This window comes from Caloenas nicobarica, chromosome Z (genome assembly GCF_036013445.1).
Source record: "Caloenas nicobarica isolate bCalNic1 chromosome Z, bCalNic1.hap1, whole genome shotgun sequence".
In the NCBI taxonomy this organism is placed as follows: Eukaryota; Metazoa; Chordata; class Aves; order Columbiformes; family Columbidae; genus Caloenas; species Caloenas nicobarica.
The window spans coordinates 78,059,931-78,077,824 of NC_088284.1; the positions used below are offsets into that span (position 1 = coordinate 78,059,931).

Here is a 17,894-nt window from a genome sequence, read left to right on the forward strand (position 1 = left end):
TTGGCTCCTGGCATCTTGCCTGTGGTTGACTAAAACCGCTGGTCATTTTTCTTGTTCTTTTCTTTAAATGAATACAAAATCTTAAAGCTGCAGGTTTGAATTCTGCTACAAAATAAGAATACATAATTACAGTGCTTCAGCAGAACTGTGTCTGTTTCTTTGAAGCCTGAATTTGAGTCACAAGGCTGGGGTCTAAATGCACCTTTAAAAGTGTACGTTGTTTTCTATTTAAATTTGCTGCTTGAAAAAATACATATACCAACAAGGCACTGCCTTTTCCTGTGTATGAAAACTGGCTCTTGAAACACCAACTGATCTTCTTTCCTTTCTGATATGTACATCGTGTTACCCATTACTCAATTGCTACAGCCACTGTGATTTCAGTCCTCATCCTGCCAGGAAGGAAGGAGGAACACAGAGCCTCCCTCCAAGGCTGCTGTTAGTGTCACTTATTTAATCAGCAAACACAGAGCGATCACACTGCAGCACTGGCTGTGCTCTGTTCTTCTCTGCCCGGAGACTCTGTACTTAGGGCGGAGGGACTGAAATCTTCAAATCATTCCGTTCAGTCTCCTGCCTGGTAGCATCAGCATCTTTTGTGTTTTGAATAATCTCCTAACTTTATCTAGATAAAGGTGTCTGGATGTTGCCAGTGATATCTTTTCCATTTTAATTAAAAAGTGGCTTAGGCTGCTTTGAATATGTTTGGTAGATTTAATCACTCTCTGCCTTATATTGTTTAATGGTTTCTAATTTTGCAGTGTTAGCATTTTAAAAGGCACTTCAGATTTAAAATTGAAGAACAAGTTCTCATAGACTCCCTGGTGGAAAGATTTTAGTCTGAGGTGCAGTTTCAGGAATGTATAATTTGGGGTAAATTTTCAAACTGGGATGTGGGGAATTGAGGACGTTGCTCTGCTTTACCACCAACAGAACTCATTTGCACACATCCTGCTGCAAATTTATTTCTGGAATTATTACAGGCATTTACAAATGTGCAGCGTTTTGCCTTTAAACTTATTGTGCAGACAGGAAGATAAAGAAAGTTTTGCTGTAAGAGACAGATTAACCTATTTGTGGTCCTGAAAAATGTCATCTTCTTGGTTTTTAGCTGAACTAATAGTGCACTGTCTCTACAGAAGAGGATGGAGATGCTGCAGGTTGAGGAAATAGGACACTATTTCTACTGTACTTTCATATAATTAGTATTCACCATAAGCAGTTAATCACCAGAGAAGAGCTCCCAGAGACAAAACAAGTTGTTTAGCTTGTCAGCATCAGGGAATCGGAGGTGTTGAAACATGACTCCTTATAGCTGGAAGTGGATTTTGCAGAAGCTGGTAGATGATCTAATGCACTATTGTAGTATTATGTGCCAACAGCTCCCCTTGCAGTACAAAACTGTAATTGTTCCTACAAGTACAATTATGTTTTAAAACACTTCTTGGGAATCTTTCACAATGGAAAACAAGGACTTTTTTTAAGGTAATTCCTAAAGTCACCTGGGTTCTCTTCAGCATTTAACGTTCTTTTTTAACATTTAACATCCTCTGACTCTTGAAGAGAGAAGATACAAGATGCTGGTAAGAAGTACTTTTCCAATAACATTTTTGGCTAGTATTCTCTGATTTTAGTTATGGATATTTTACTTTCGAAAACTAAAAATTCTGTCTTCCCTGCAAGTTATTTATCTGCCTGTGCCATGCTGTCTGAGGGTCCCACCCTGGGGTTTTCCGGAACACGCAGATGGCAACAGTCACTCACAATCACTTGAGATATCTGAGCAAAGTGTCTTTTGTCTTGTCCTGAACCTGGTATGAGGAAAAATCTAGGTAATGCCCTGAGATTTTTTTTCCTTGGAGGTAATAGTCTTCATGTGATAGGCTCCTTACTGTGTTTCTCAGACAACGAGTAACATTCACTGCATTCCTCATCTGAAATAATCAGGGGAGAATCTCCTTCTGAGACCTACATCCATTTCCCAGTCTAAATTCCTCCCATTGTTTCTAGATTAAGTAACCGAACCGGTTGTTCACAAGTCTCTTGTGGTCTGTTCGTGGTCTCCCTTGAATCCTGTTGGTGCTGATCCTCAGCACCTCAGTTAATGAGAGCTCATTGCAGGAGGTGAATGTGACCTGTAATCCTTCCAGGGTTTCCACAGCCCTGCCCTGCCTTGCCTCCCCCAGCAGCAGGGCTCAGAGCTTGGATTCAAAATGCTGCTTCCTTTCTGGCAGTGTGTTAAGTGGCCATTACACCTCAAGGCCTGCCTAGGAAATAATAATTCTATTTGACCTGACTAAGTAGTTTTGCTTGTTTTGCAATATTCACTTCCTCACTTTGTACGTTATAATAGCGGCTGGTGCCAGCCTGTCCAAATCTGTGCTCTTCCAAATAGGCTCTTTAAAACCGCCTCTAGAACAACTAAATCCTGCCTTTCTCACATTGTGTGTGAGTCCAGTTTTTCATTGACCGCTTTGTCTCTTGCAGTCCTTCCTAAGAAAAAGTCTTCCAAAAGAGCTGCTGGAGAGATTCTCCTGTCATATTCAGCACGGTTAGCATCTTCAGGAGCTTGTGTCATTGAGGACATCCAGTTTTCACTCCTGTCTGGTAGCGATTGTGCTCAGACATTCTAGATCAGCTCTTCCTGCAGAAGGACAAAAGTTGTATTCTATCCTTACCCTTGCTGCTGCCTAAATTGAATTAAATCATCTATGTTCTAGAATGCATCTTTAGAGTTGGTTTTTTTTTTTTTCAGTGAGAAGTTTTATAGGTAAGGTAGTGCAAGGTAAGGGTTTGAAATTTTAATTGCAAAAGAACTAAAACATTTTGGGAGGCATCTGAAGGTTTTGGTAGTCTCTGGAGATAGATTTACAGGGAAGATCTTGCACCTTCTGTGCAAGGACAAATACTTCACCATAAAATTATGATCAAGTGTGATGACTCTGGTTGGAAAGATGTTTGAGAACATTATAGGATTTTTATATATATATATATGTAAGAAAGATTTTTCACTACCTCATGGTACTTCCTATGTGTCATATATTCCTAAATTCAGACCTACCGAAGTCCCTCTCTGTGTCAGGAGCTGAAGGCTGTGGTCCTCAATACCTCAGAGCCTCAGAGAAGTAGGGGTCATTCTTCCAAAATCGGACTCACGTATGCCATACCTTTCAGAAGTCGGAGCGCTTCTTTCTTTCTGTGGTTTCCGAGATAACCAAATAGGTAGCTGGAGAAATGCATGAACCCCTGCTGATATCTGATGTCAGCAATTAGCCCTCTTAGAGACAGATGGTATAGGCAATTAGCCTTCCACTTCATTGCTGGCATCAGCCAGATGGGCTGGGCTAGGTCCAGTAAGCTTTCTTTAATCAGCAGAGTATTTTCCCCTTTTCTTAGTCTTTAAGATGTCAAGGAACTTTGGTCTTTCCTGAACTGTCATTGTCTGAAGCCGTACATTCAAAAACCTTTGCACCAACAGTGAGGGAGCAGCAACACAGTCACAGGTGGATACAGGCATCGTTCACAAATCACCTTGCATGTCAAGAAAATAATGGCTTGTCTGTCTTGTATTTTTCCTACAAAGGTAGAGGAAGAATCAGGAATGCTGGCTAAGCACTAAAAAGAAAGAGCAGGACTAATGGGCATCGGTACGGACTGCAGACTATCTCCTCTAGACAAGAGAGAAGGAATGGGATTGTCGTGTTGACCTGCTCAAAATACGTGTAGCTCTCTGACGTATAGATAGGTCCCTACCAAAAAATGCATGCTAATCAGTGGTAAGAGAGAGAGAGCTTGTAAGATGGTGTAACTTCCTCCAACCCTGAAGGCATCACTTTCTGTATTCATAACCCTACTGGGCCTGACTGATGCACTTTCCAGAATATAAACTTACTCCCTGAACTCAAAAGCATGTAACCACTATGTTCTTTCTCAGAAAAATAGCTGCTCTTAAGACCATGTCCCATACAAACTGGTTTTATCGTGGCTTTTGATATAGATAAAATTTAATAATTTGTATAATCAGATATTCTCGTAAGCTGTAAGGGTATTCTTTCTACTGTGGCAATGGTTTCTTAAGAGTAGTAAAACCTAATACTTATTTGGAAAGTATGTGAGAATGAAGCCTCAAAAAAAATTGTACACTATTTTACCAAAAGTATCAAATAACCTTAGAAATCTAAGAAATTATCAAAAGCCCTCAATAAACATCAAGAAAACAGAATACAGCAACATGGAAAGCCTGAAAATTTTCCCTGAAAATGTATGTGATATTTGTATGCCTAAAGAATTTCTGCTCTTTGCAGAAATTAAGATGCCAAGTCAGCTGGGAGCTGCAAATCATGTGTAATCCTAATGCCACACCTTGCTGCTGCGAGGGGGCACTCAGCCGTCTGCTTTTCAGCGATTTCTTGTTAGTGGCGACATAAATTAGTTAACCCCATGTGGACCATCAATACATTTTCTCAGAAAAGTGTGTTAGAGTCTACACAGTTTAAATAATAAAAATGTGAGTTTGTGATAGAAAGGCTGTAGCTGTTCTTGCCTGACAATTAAGGCAGATGAGGTGGTTGATTGGAGTCCCTAGTTAATGGCAGAGACAGAAGCCACACTTAGAAGCTCCTGACTTCCACCTTTTACCTCCTTTCTCTTAACAAAAATCTTAGTTGGTTACTTCCCAGGCTGCTTTGGCCTTTCTTGCTGGGTAGATGTAAGATTGATTGTGTAAGAATCTGTGTTTAGCAGAGCCTGGGTTAGTACTGGTGATCTGGTAACCTGTCATGTGCCAGACTGGTGGCATTGCAGGCACGGAGCTTCAGAAAAGGCACAGGAGATCTGGCATGACCCACAAGCAGCTATTTCCTTTCACTATCTGTAATTATTTAATGAGCTGAATCATACAAAATGCACATATAACCACAAACTTTCACTTCTGCCTGCACACCCGCTCCCAGCTAGACTTGGAATAAGACTTGAGACAAGCTGCAAGCACCTCAGCAGCTGTTGTCATCATGGGTGGATGATGAGTAAATGGTTGCTGAATAGATGGATGATGAATAAATGGGTGAGTCTGAAGCCTCCACCTCCCTCTCCTGCCACTTCTCTCGGCTTGATGCTGCTGCTGCTTTATTTTTCTGCCTGAACTTTTTGAGGTCAGCTCCATCACGAGGAAGAACAAGAGGAGAAGCAGAGAGGCTGCTTGGCTCAGCAGGTGCCTCAGTGGCCCCTTGTTGCCAGCAGCAACAATTACAGATGCTCTGTCAGCCCAGCTGGGTGTTTGAGGTCTCAGTGGGTTGCAAGAACGTGTAACAGGGCTGCTAAATGTGTGAAACCTGACAGCCCTAGAAAAAGGGGTCTAAAAATGCCCAAAGATTACAGATATGTGTTTTGTGCAAATCTGGGAGCTCGCGAATAAAATGGACTCGGTTATATCATCCTAAGCATATGACCACACAAACTGAGGAACTTTAAAATATAAAACACACCTCCAGCCAGATTACATGAAATCCATCCTTCTGTCAGCCCTTTTAAGATTGTAGTGTAGTTGTTTCATTTTATTTTATTTCACTGGGGGAGAAGCTCTTTCAACAGTCCTTCATCCCACAAAAGAGGATGGGGAAACTGCCCATCCGCCCCCTCTCCTTTTGCAAGGGTCTTGCAGTTCCCAGCTGTGTAGCTGAACCCTCACATCTATTTTAAGTATTGATAACTTAGTCTTCCCTACTGCATCTGGCCTCCCATCTTCTCAGCTAGTCAGTTAAATAAGAATTTACAGGAACACAGCACTTGAGAGTGTGTATGAAAGCTTACTCACTTTAAAAAACACACTGAATACAAACTCATGTAAAACTTAGTGAAATATATTAGAATAGTGCAGAAAATTCAAAATGTAGTGAAATTTAAATCCAAGCATATTTCAATATATAACTGCATAATCAGAATGCCCAGATAATTTTTTTTCCTATGTGAAGGATTGCAGTTAGTCTGTATTAACTATTTAAGTGTTTTATTTTGTGTGATCTCACTCCTATGTGAAGTGAACCTTTTAGTTCGGATGTATTTGTACTTTTCTCTGAAATGAAAATAAATCTATACTGAAATATTATAGGTGATATACTGCTTCTCATACATGAAGTAATAAAATCCACGAGGTAAAGATGAAACTCAATTTTAACTATAATATGATTAATACTTCAATAATATTTGATTGTTTCTGTAAATGAGATTAATGGTTAAGAGTCAGAGTAATCCATTCCATATGTATGATCTGAATTTGCTGAAGTGTTACTATAAAAATTCACAGATATGAAGAAGGGTGTACAGGACAAAATCTAGAGCGGCAAATCAAATTTTGCATTAGAACATGCGTTGTCCTAGATTTTACATTTGGACTCTGGATTGTCTTTGGAGGTTGAATGGAAAGCAGAAAATTGCGAGTATGTATGGCATCTCATATGACCTGCACACAGATGATCTCAGCGTAAATACATCTTTCTTAAGTTAACTTACGCTCTCGTAACAATTTTTTTAGGAAACCTTAGACCATTTCCAGCACAGCTCTGGTATCTAACAAGTCTCATGTTCATGAGGTCGCACAGTATAGCTAGATTGTATGCTGTTACCTTCCCAGGTACTTTATTTGCCACATGCTTCTGCTATATGGTGCTTATAAGTTCGGTGCTTTTTTTATAAATATGTGCAGAAAATAAGATAGAACAGGCTATAGGCAGCAGGTTTTCACTTATATCTAAACATGGCATTCAAATGTTAATCAAGTGAATAAATCTTGTTCGTTTTACAGACATGAAAATGTCAGTAGAATAAAGCTATTTATCACAGGATAATAGTTTCTGACACCTAATAAATGCCAAGATGAAGCTACTTATTGAAAGTATATCAAAATATTCTATTGCTGTTTGCCAAAACCAAATACTTGGGAAAAACTGTCATGCTTATTTTCTAAGTGGTTGACACCAATATCTTGGCATAATTTTAACATCACAACTAAAAACTTAATGCAACAATGCTATATAAATTCAGCTCAAAAAATAAATATGAGCATGTGGGTTGCTAAAATATAGTAAACTTTATGTGCAGAATTTTATTCCTTAAATTTTTTCCACTCTCACTGTGAATTGCATGTGGTTATGTGAGATAACTGTTCATGATAGTATTTTGTGGTTTTAAATTCATCTTATCGAAGCATTGTTTTACAAAATTAGTTTAACTTCACACCTTACAGCCAGAACAGTAAGTTGTTACTCTCAGGTGATAGAGAAGAAAGCTGAACAGGGAATTTAGGCTGATTTTTTTATACACCTTCAGTCAGGATTTGAGTAATGCTGTTTCAGACTTATGGGTCCAGAAGTGGCTCAGTCACGTTTTGCTGTTATTTTTTCCATCTGCTTCCTTGTAATCACTACTTTCGGATTTATGTTTGCTATTCTGTACTAAAGATACAGTGTGCTTAAGAGCTTTAACTGTGGGTGGTTGTTTCCCCCTCTCACAGATGGAAGACCTTTAACTCTGGATGAAATATGGAGAAGTGTCCATGCATGCTACCAGGCTCGTCTGCTGGAGGGGCCCTGGGACACTATTACGCAGCAGGTGAGAAACCGCTGGCCCTTTACAAAATTGGTGAATGCAATATATGCCTGAGTCCTCAGTGGCCCTATTCCCCTCTTGGACACAAATGAAATATATAAAAGTCTTAACTGAGGTTGTACTGAGCCAGTTGCCAACAATAGTTTTCGTCGATTTTGAAGGATATATAAATGTTCACCCTGTAAGACCTAACGTGACAATGTCTCTTATTTAAAATACTTTTCCAAAGCCAATCCTGAAAACTCAAGGCAGTTTCTGAGTAATCATAGATTTGGATAAATACAAAAGTAGATTTATTTATGTAACTAAAACACATTAGTGTAACATTTCACAGATTGTCTATTAATCAAATTACCGAAAAAGACTGTATAATTTTCAATTTTAAATAGACTTGCAATCCTTAGGATTGAAGGAGAGAAAATTGGTCTCTCAATCAAATAATGTTATTGCTGACGAATGTCCTTCAGAATCAGTAGTTAATGAATGCTGCATTTTACAAGAGGAAGCAGATTAGTAAACTGTGATATCACTGCCTTCTTTTAGAGCCATTAGAATCACTTTTATCTAAAGTGGTTGTAAAGTCACGAGATGATTTCAGCAACCATTCCCAGACTTGCGATGATGGCTCTGTTTTGAGAAGAGTCACATTTGTTCAAGGAAGAGCGAGATACAGTTCAGAGCTGAGTTGGTTGCTCTGGTTTCTTCCCTCATCTCCAGGCCTCCAGTGCAAGTTTGGATGAAGAATGGAAACTATCCAGGTGTGGATTTTTTATCATCAGACAAAGATACTAATGTGTCCTTTCTTCCTCCCCTTTCCTTCACTTTTTGATTTTAGCTGTTTCCAAGTACACAAGTCTCTTACCACAGCAGCTGGCACAACAGGGATGTAACCTCAGCTGAGTTCTACAGGTGTTTCCTTAATTCAACTAATACAATTTAATTGCAGGGTGCTTTTTTGTAATGGTACTCAGTCATGGGAACACAGGCAGCATTCATGTTTTTGCAGCCCACGGACTATTATTTATATTATAATAGCTCCCTGTGAACCTAACAAGCATTGGTTTTCTGATGTTTACTGTGCATGTTTGAATTCCGGGTCTGAGTTTGCAGATTCTTGCAATACATGCTTTTATATAAATTATAAATTACTTGTCTACTGCAGAATAAAGGTGAGAAAAATAGGTTTTAATAAAATAGTGTAATATGGTAGCAGATTACTGATTTTCTGCACAAGTACTGCAGTTCAGATTTTTCAGTAAAGTTTTATGATTTATAGATGAAGTTTCAGATCTGTAGCTAAATCATGACTGTTTCTGCGTAGAGAGGCAGAGTATTCAGTCACCTTTACCTTCCCTGCATCCACCTTCTTGCATTCCTGGCAGACAGAGCCCAGTTACCCTGCAGTCAGATGCTGGGTATCCTTTAGGGCTGACATTTCTGGTGTTTTCCAGCAGAGCTGTTCTGGCTTGTGGATAGGTTATATTCCCACCTGCAAAAATGTACAAGAGAATCTGCTTTGTGCACTCCAGAGGTGGCAAGCCTTTTCTACGCTCGCATTATGCTGTGGCCTGCAGCCACGTTCAGGCTCCTCTGGAGAAAGCTCAGTCTCTGTCTGCAAAGCACTGCAAGAACCTACAGCTGTGTATAGGTAATAAATCATAATGCATTACTGCTGTGAATAAAGCATAAACAATAGGTTTGGAATGTGTAAAATCAGAGTGGTGGAAGCCAAAAAGTAAAACCAGCTCACTCCCACCCAGGGATTATTTTTGCCTCTTAAGGAACAGTAAAGTAAAACAGTCCTGCATCTAAGAACGAGACGTGTGTGAGATACATAGACAAAGGCTTGCAGAAACGGGTTTTATGGGTTGTAAAATGTGTGGACTGCTGAACCCGTTGTCTCTGTGAATCCTCTCCAGAGGTGGCTCAGCCAGTGCGAGTCCAGTGACAAACACAAACTAAAATGTAAGGAAAAACATTTTGGATAAATTAGCAAAGTTATAGCAGCAAAATACTGTTGAACATAACATCAAGGTGACTTTCCATAAAATAAGGAGATTATAAACTAAGTTAAACAGTTTATTCTGGAGTAATACAGACTGTACCGCAGGCAGATGGCACAATACTGGAACTGCTGGCGGGTAGCAGAAGCCAAAGAAGTTAAGATCCTCCAGCAATCCTACTACATAATTTGAGATGATTTTACTTTTTTTCTACGCCGCTTGCATCTATGCCTTCTCCCTGAAGACCGTGTACCTGTGGCTCAAGGCTGTTGAGTCCCACTGACTTCAGCATTGAACTTCGTCCAGAGGCCCCAGCTGCATTCCTGCATTGGAAATATACCTTCCCACAGGGCTGCGGGAGAGAGCCTCTGGGAAAGCAGTTTCAAGAGGTCTACAGCTTTAATTTTAGATGAAAGCAGAAAGGCACCAGACGGAGAGGGTGCATTTGCTTATGGTCATTCAGTCAAGTGCTAAGAAGACAAAGGAATGCATGTTTTGTGGAAGTGTACATCTCTGGAGCTGAATCAGAGCAGGGGAAAGCACCAGAACAATTAGCAGTGTCAACGCTGTCGTATTTTCAGTGCCAGCAACCACTGGTGCAACAAACACTTCCCTTTGTAAACTGAGAGATGCATATGCCAGTCCAAATATAAAACAGCAGTAAACATCAGAGTATCCTCAAAGGAATTATGAAAGATAATAAAAACATACTGTAAGCGCTAACCTGCAAGCCTCAGATCAAAGCAAGAGTTAGGTCTACAAGAAAGAGAGTATTTTTCCCCCTCAAATGAATCAGGGTTCTGAACAGAAAACCAGCTTTTTTTTCTTCCCTTTCTGCTTTTCTGCTGACCCATTTTGTTATGTGGGTTAGGCTTTGCCTGCAGGGACACAGATCGTATAATGCAAGTCATTGGGCAAGCTCACCAAATCAGGCTTGAACTCTCAGTACACATGAACAGCAGAGAGAAAAGGTTTAGGATTTTGCTCCAAAACCGATACAAATTTTAAATTCTACAAGCCACCATTGGGAAGAAAAATTGGGCTTATCACTGTCTGTGCATAATATTACTTAACTTTTAATGAGGGCTGATCCTGCACTTTGATTCAGAAGGTGGCAGATTAGGAAAAGAAAGTCATACTGCCTTTTTTTCCCCCGCAGATCCAGGATCTTACATTAATCATTTGCAATGTTCCCTGCATTTTATGAAATGTGGGTACCATGCCTGTGCACGTTTGTGATACAACTATATTTTGGCTTATACTCTCCCTGGTAAAATATATCTGCAATCAGGATCTGAGACATTGCCTGAGCTCCAAAGAAAACCAAATTTTAGATAAAATGTGAACATTTTTTGTTACTTTTGATAATTGTGGAAAGTCACGTTCGTTTTCAGAGAATGTGTCTTCAAGTATTTTTACTGACTAGATTATTTTCATTGCTAAAAGCAGAAGTCAACTAGTTACCTTCTCATAAATAAATTAACATGATAAGGTTGCACAGTATTTTGTAATGATAATTGGTAATGATTTAATTGCACTTCCTCTAGTAATAATCTTAAAATGCTCAAATGAAGTTCCTGTGATTGGCTTTCTTCTGAGTTAAGTCTCCCTGGAGTCTTCAGTCATCCCTTTTTTACATCCGACGATAACTTGCTTTAGCTGTTTTAAATAATACAAATCAATTATAACACACAGCTGTTTAACAAAACTTCTAAATGTTGCTGGAGGTCTCTGTGGGTATTTCCTGATGGCTTATAATGACATCAATTTAGCACACCTGGTAAGATCTGTGTGAGCTGGAAGTAGCTTAATTCTGCAATGACAGGAAAATTAAGGAGTATTTATGGATTACCGTTGCATTTCAGAACCATTGCCAACTGTGATTTTAGCTTCTTTTTACACAGTCAGAAATGGAATCGCAGACATTGCATGCCTGTCTTCTGAATAGTTTACTTGTGACCTGGTGGGTGCTTTTGAGGATATTCTGTATTAGTTATTTCTCTCTACACATTCTACACAAAAGAAAGTCTCTTCATCTTTTTGAATTAATGGATGCTGGAAATGTACTCTTCACAAGAAGCTCCCTTCATGTCTCTGTAGCCTTTCCTGAACTGCACACAAACAGAGCTTCCCTCAGTTGTACCTCAGTTGGATTTTCCCTTTCAGCTTGACTGAGGATGGAATCCCAGCCCTGCATCCCTTCCAGGCTCCCCAGGCTGCCAGCCCTGGTGTTTTTCCCGACTGCATTGCTTTTTAAAAGTACTTATTAAGCCAGTTATATATCAGCCAGAACAGCAAATAAGAGACCTAGATGTTTGGAAAAGGGCAGGGGCAGAAAAAGATAAGTCAGACTAAGAGAAGTTGCAAATAGGATGAATGTAAAAAATAAAACTACAGCTCCTGGAGAGGTTTCAGTTAGTAGTGAAAAATGAAAAAAGACACATTCTCCAAAAACTCAGACAAATATATCCAGCCAAAAGAAAGTGAGAGAGAATGGGGAAAAAAGTCTAGACGAAAGAATGATGAAGTAAATCATAGTGGTAATGGATGGTGGCAAGAGAGATACATATTTCTCTCACACATACTCTGATATTAAGCAGAGGAGTCCAGTACAGTTTTGGGTAAATACACAGTGGCATTGTGTAAAACGACTCAAACATAATGGTCCTTCTTTGTGTAATTGAACAGCAGATCCACCACATTAATGTCCAAGTATGATGTACCAGAGGCATAGTTAAGTTGTCAGCAGTCCAAAAGTGCCATGTCAAATGTCAAAGGATGAGACAGTTTGAAAGGAAAAAACCCACAAGAATAGCAAAAAGGTTCAAGAACGAAGAACAGAGAGAATAGAAATGAAAACAAAGGGAGAAAAATCTTCATGATTTTAGAGTTGAATGTATTTTACCACATGGTAGTGCATGGTTTACCAGGAATTTACCAGGCTTACCAGGAATTTAAAAAACAAGGATAAACAAAGTTTCGTTAATCTGTAAATGCTACGTTTTACCTTTTGTCATTTTGGAAATCTCTCCCAAGATGAATGGGAGTGTGAAGCAGCAGAAGGTGACTATATGTTTATAGCCAAAACTTCTGTCTTCAGACTATGTGGTATTAGGTCCTTGCTTTGGAAACTGGAAATACAGAGTACCTGAGCATATCAGATTTTGTCCTCTGTTTTTTAGAAACCTGATTTTCAAAATTATGGCCTGGTAATCATGAAGACTGAAGAGCATGATAGCTTCACCAGATACTATATACACACTTTCGTATAAACTCTACACATTACTGCATACAGCAGTAAAGCTGCCTTGGAAATTTTCATCTATGTCTAATGGTCAAAATTTCAAATAAAAAATTTTATTTAAAAATACAAATTGAAAAAAATGAACAGAGATGCTCAGCTGTCTTAGTGATCCATGTTTACATTTTTCCAGCTATACGAGAACTGCCCGTCTGTGAAAAGTTGCTGAGATAACAGTCGTTAAGACTGAAGCCTATTTTTGTAGGAATGGGTATGGAATAGGCATTAGCAGTTCATGAATTTTCATCCTGGTGTGTCTGGGTGCTCCAAGCCTGTTTTGAAGTACCTGCAGCAAGGACCAAGACAGTGGTGTGGTGTCCACATCCCCTTGAGTCATTGTTCTCTGCAGAGTGTGAAATGGTACTGGATGGGTGATGTATACGCTCACTTTTCAGAAGGTAAACAGAGACCCTTTAATTTCCCAGGCACCTCCTCAAATTTTTAAAAAAATAGTAGAATAGTTATTGGATTGAAAACAATGGGTACTTGCACTAGTAATTTTTCACCCTTTCTTTGCCCCGATGGCTATTTATGAAAGCATATACAAAGCAGAAGGGCTTCAACGGGGGAAGGTGGAGCATTCGCACCTCAGAATACTGTGTAGGCCAGTGGTGAACTGTTCTCCTGGGAAGTAAAAAAGGTTAAATCAAACAGAAAATAAATTTGAATCTAGGTCTCTTGTGTCTCAGGTGAGTTCTCTGTTTGCTTGTAGAGGAGAGGGGAGGTGTAACTGCCTTCTTGCCTTTCTTTTTGATATGTTTGTGCAAGACCTGCTTGGGTAGGAACGCTGTGTGAATGCCTACCGGCTGTAAACTGATCACCTTTTTGAGGTGTAATTGTTTAGGCACATACCCAGTGACAGAAATGTGTTTGGTTTTTGTGTTTCTTAGTGGGGAGAGACAGCATTCTGAGAATCATGCATTTCTGAGTCTATGATGAAGCTGAGTAATAATTTTGTGAATTTTAGATACAAGCCCGTGAACATATGTTGCAAAGTCCATTTTTTACTCTTGTTGCTTTGGCGAGTCCATGTCTTAGTTTTTTTTTTTCCTGTGTGGAAGCAAACTAGCAAGAGAATTTTAAAAGCTGGTGAGTGAACCTGATCACAGTATCAGCGAAAATGTTGTTTTTAACTGTGTGATGTTGTCATAAAGCCTGACCTTCCCCTGCGAAAACAAAGTCATAAACACAATCGAGTATATGTGCTAAGGCTTAATCAATGCTTAGTGATGATGGAATGTAAAATCAAACACCCAAGGATAGAAATCGAGTTGCATTATTACAGGAGACTCAACAGTTGAAAAACTGCCCAATAAAACGAGAATGAAAGCTTGGTGACTTGAAGGTCCTGGAGAAATAGTCCAAAAAACTAATCTGCGAGTCAGGACTCTGAAGGTGAAGGATTATGGAATGTTCACACGTGCCTCCCCTCCTGCCCTTTTTAACCAAAACTGTTCAGACGCGGTTACTTCTGTTACCAAAATGTGACTTAATAGTGTATGTGCGTGACATTCCCCTCAGCTGTGGAAGTGGACACATTTCACATGTGATACCTTGGGTTTGGATTTACCGACAATAAATCAGCATTTTGCTTATTTAGTGCTTTGCTGTCACTCCAGAAAGACATTCAGAGCATTCTGCTACTGACAGTGAATGCAACAGTTCTTGAGGACAGTGCGAATCTAAACTTTGGGATTATATTAACTCAGAGCTTCTACCAGTCTGGAATTCTGCTTGCAGAATGGTGCAAAAGTCTTCTGGATTCTTAAGAATGAGAAGTTTCCTGTGGTTGCATTGACTGTGTTATTCTGCCACTCTGCCTTCTCGTAAAACTTTTTGTAAACCTCGCCTTCATTGCACTGCGGAAAAGATAAGCCTAATGGTCTAACTTACGAACAGTGATCTCCAAAAATAAACAAAGCTTTTTTCTCCTTCGGTGCATTCCTGCTGTTCTATAACCTCGAATAATTTCTTAGATATGGGAGGTCATCGTTTTCTATGTGGCGGTCTATTAAAAGATCCTCCACAGTGCTTCAAGTTTTAGCTTGAAGGCTCGCTTTAAAATAAAAAGGTGTGGACTGTTGATACTGACGTCTGAAGGTGGTTCTGCTGGTTTCCTTCTGTGTCATTCATGCCTCTTCAGATGCACACCATTCAACCTTTTTTTGGAGTCCTCATCTACAATGAATAAAGCTGTTTCCATCTACTAATAGCACTTCTACTACAAAAAAGGATGAGTTAGCCACTCTGTCCCACAAAGTACTGATCTTAAGTTTCAGAATAGGAAGTGATAAAGAATTCTCCCGTGTCTGTTTTTTTCTCAACATTTATTTCTAAGTTTCATCTGAATTAGGTATTTTTCTTCTGTCATTTGATACTTAACAGGTAGTTGTAATACCATCTCTGTTATGTGTCCATTCTGTCATAGAGAAAGCAGTCAACCAAACCTAAACTACCCAAATAACAGCACAGAACCGCACTGTTTCTATATTAATTCAGAGTCCGCTCTTTTTCAATATGTAGTTAAGAATCTGGAAGACGTATTCTTTATAGTACTTCAATAATCCTGTCCATTACATCACGTAATTTATAGCAGTGTTAACAGAAAAATCAATAAACATTATTTCTAAAATGTCAGGGCTGTTAATGGTGTGATTTAAAAAAGGAGAAATATTCAAAACTCTGAACAGAACACACTGATGTAGTGTTGTAGAGACACATCTTGCTGAAACTGTGGTAGGGAGGATTTAAATCATTACGGCTCAGTCATCTTGAAAAGCGTGTGTAGGTAGCTATTCTTAGACATACAAATCTTTCTTGCCATATTGTGGGATTTTGCTAAGTGAGGGAGGCTGTATACAGTATATCTTAACAGAAGGTTGCTAAGATCGCTCTTAAATAATTTTGAGTCGTATCAACAGTTGCTATGGATCCCCTGCTAATATTTTTTGAAAATTATTAGTACATCTTCCTGAGGAAAGGGAGTCTCACCAGTATAGACTGGAAAGCTGTTCCACAGGGAAAAATCCAAGAATGGGAAATCTGGGTTGATATTTATTTCCAACTAAAATTTTCTGTGATGTATTGAATTTCTGTGGTTTAAACCAAGTGGTAGTATTGTACAAGCTAGCAAGTAGGTTTTATTTTAAAACTGAGCATTAATTAATAGTGTGTAGCTGCCCTGCAGTTTAATCATGCTTTTCCCAGTAAGATTTTATGGGCATAAACCTAATCTGACTAATTTCACAGGAGGAAAAGACCAAATAATGGACTAATATTAAGTGATGTAGAATAAATACAGAGGCTAAACAGATAATTTGTATGTGGAGATGAAAACCAGTAGGAGGATCCTTGCCAGTTTCTGGGGCAGAATTTAAGATAGACTTTCAAGTCTTGGTACTATTGTTACTTGAGTTGATCAGTTATTCTGAAAGAAGATTGAATAATATTTTTCACAGAGATATATAATTAATTGAACGAATTGCAACATAATAGTATTGATTCTCTTGATTCTTTTCTGCTTCTGTAGAAAAACTGTCTCAGTGCTACACATTGCATTTACAGATAATTTATCTAGCAGCAGCTTTGCTTCCACAGAACTTCCCAAGCAGAGATTTTGTGTAAGATTTTGTGTAAGAAATTGTAATAGTGTGTTCCCCCCCTGGTTTGGCATTTCTCCTTGTAGGCTGAGGTGGCTGCCCTTCTGTTTTCCCCCTGCCATGACCTTTGACAATCGACTACTAGACTGAAGTTGGTTACTGAACGTTCCCCCTTATTGAATGTTTTTGTGAAAAATTCTGAAATACACAACAACATTGACTGCACAATGTGAAAGAAGTGGATATCACATATGACATGTTCAGCTCCATTTGAGAGGCAACTGGTATGGTCACAAGGTTTCGAAAACTTTATAACAATTTCTGGTTTTGTTTTCTGTGGCAAGGGCTTTTTGGTCAGGCCCTTTGTCAGATTTATTTTTTTTTTAATAAAAAAACCATTCCGAGTGCCATTTAAATGGAAGTTAGGTATCCATGTTGACAGAAAGCAATTTATGCTTAAGCACCTGTGCTCTCAAGTTGTGGAAGCAGACAATATCAGCAATTCAAAAGCATTTAGACAAGTTTCATGAGACCACTTGTCCATAAATGGATGCACAGCTACCAGGCAGGAATGTGTCCTCCATCATCTGTAATGCAGCAGACACGCTGGGGCAATAGAAGGGGAAGGAACCACAGAAAGAGTCTCGTGTTCTCCCAAAACAGCCGTTCCCACTGCTGCTGTTGGAGACGGGGTGCATTGCTAGATGCTGCAGTCCAGTCAGGCAGTTCTTACATTTTTAAGGCAGCCAGAGGTTCAAAAAAAGAAAGTGAATTCATCCAAGGAGGTCAATTTACTCTGTATAGTCAGACTTGTGTATGAAGCTCTGTACAATCTCTAAGGGTCACAAAAGCAGCTGAGAGCCCTTGATGTCGAAAGTCAACCCAAGTGCCTTTCTGCCTGCTCTTTTTATATATTGTATTTCATAGCAGCCTGATTCAAGAATAAGGAGACCACCCAAAATCCCCTTGCAGAGTGGTAGCTATGGCTCCTATAGAAATGGTGCGTTCAAGCTTCCATAAGCTGTAGGTCTTCTGTGCTCCCAGAGGAGAGCTTGGCATTTCTGTCCTGTGTTGACCAAGACACTGGTGTGATCAAAGTCTTTTCTAAACTCTGAATACCAGTTTCACCAAAGCATTTAGCTGCAGTCCTGAGATGGGTGCTTCAGCCTCGTGGGAGACAGTTTCTGTGTCCTTTTGCCATTTTCTGTTGCCCGCTTTTGTTGTTCCAGCATTCATTGTTGCTAATCTTTGTCCAAACCTCTGACTCCACCATCCTGTGTAGAGAGATCTATAAGCACCTTGGGCAAACTTGTGACAGAACTGACTTTTGGGTGGTATGAAGTTTGTAGCATTATATTGAGTCTGTCATTAGGAGAATTACTGTGAATA

The 17,894-nt window shown here is 39.3% G+C and overlaps 1 protein-coding gene across 1 annotated transcript in view; it reads left to right on the forward strand.

The window, feature by feature from the left end:
- ATG10 (autophagy related 10) overlaps positions 1-17,894 on the forward strand; it is an 84,365-nt gene that overhangs the window by 51,681 nt on the left and 14,790 nt on the right. Inside the window, exon 5 of the mRNA XM_065657159.1 lies at positions 7,508-7,605. Within this exon, the coding sequence (XP_065513231.1) occupies positions 7,508-7,605 (98 nt within the window). The remainder of the gene's footprint in view (positions 1-7,507; positions 7,606-17,894) is intronic.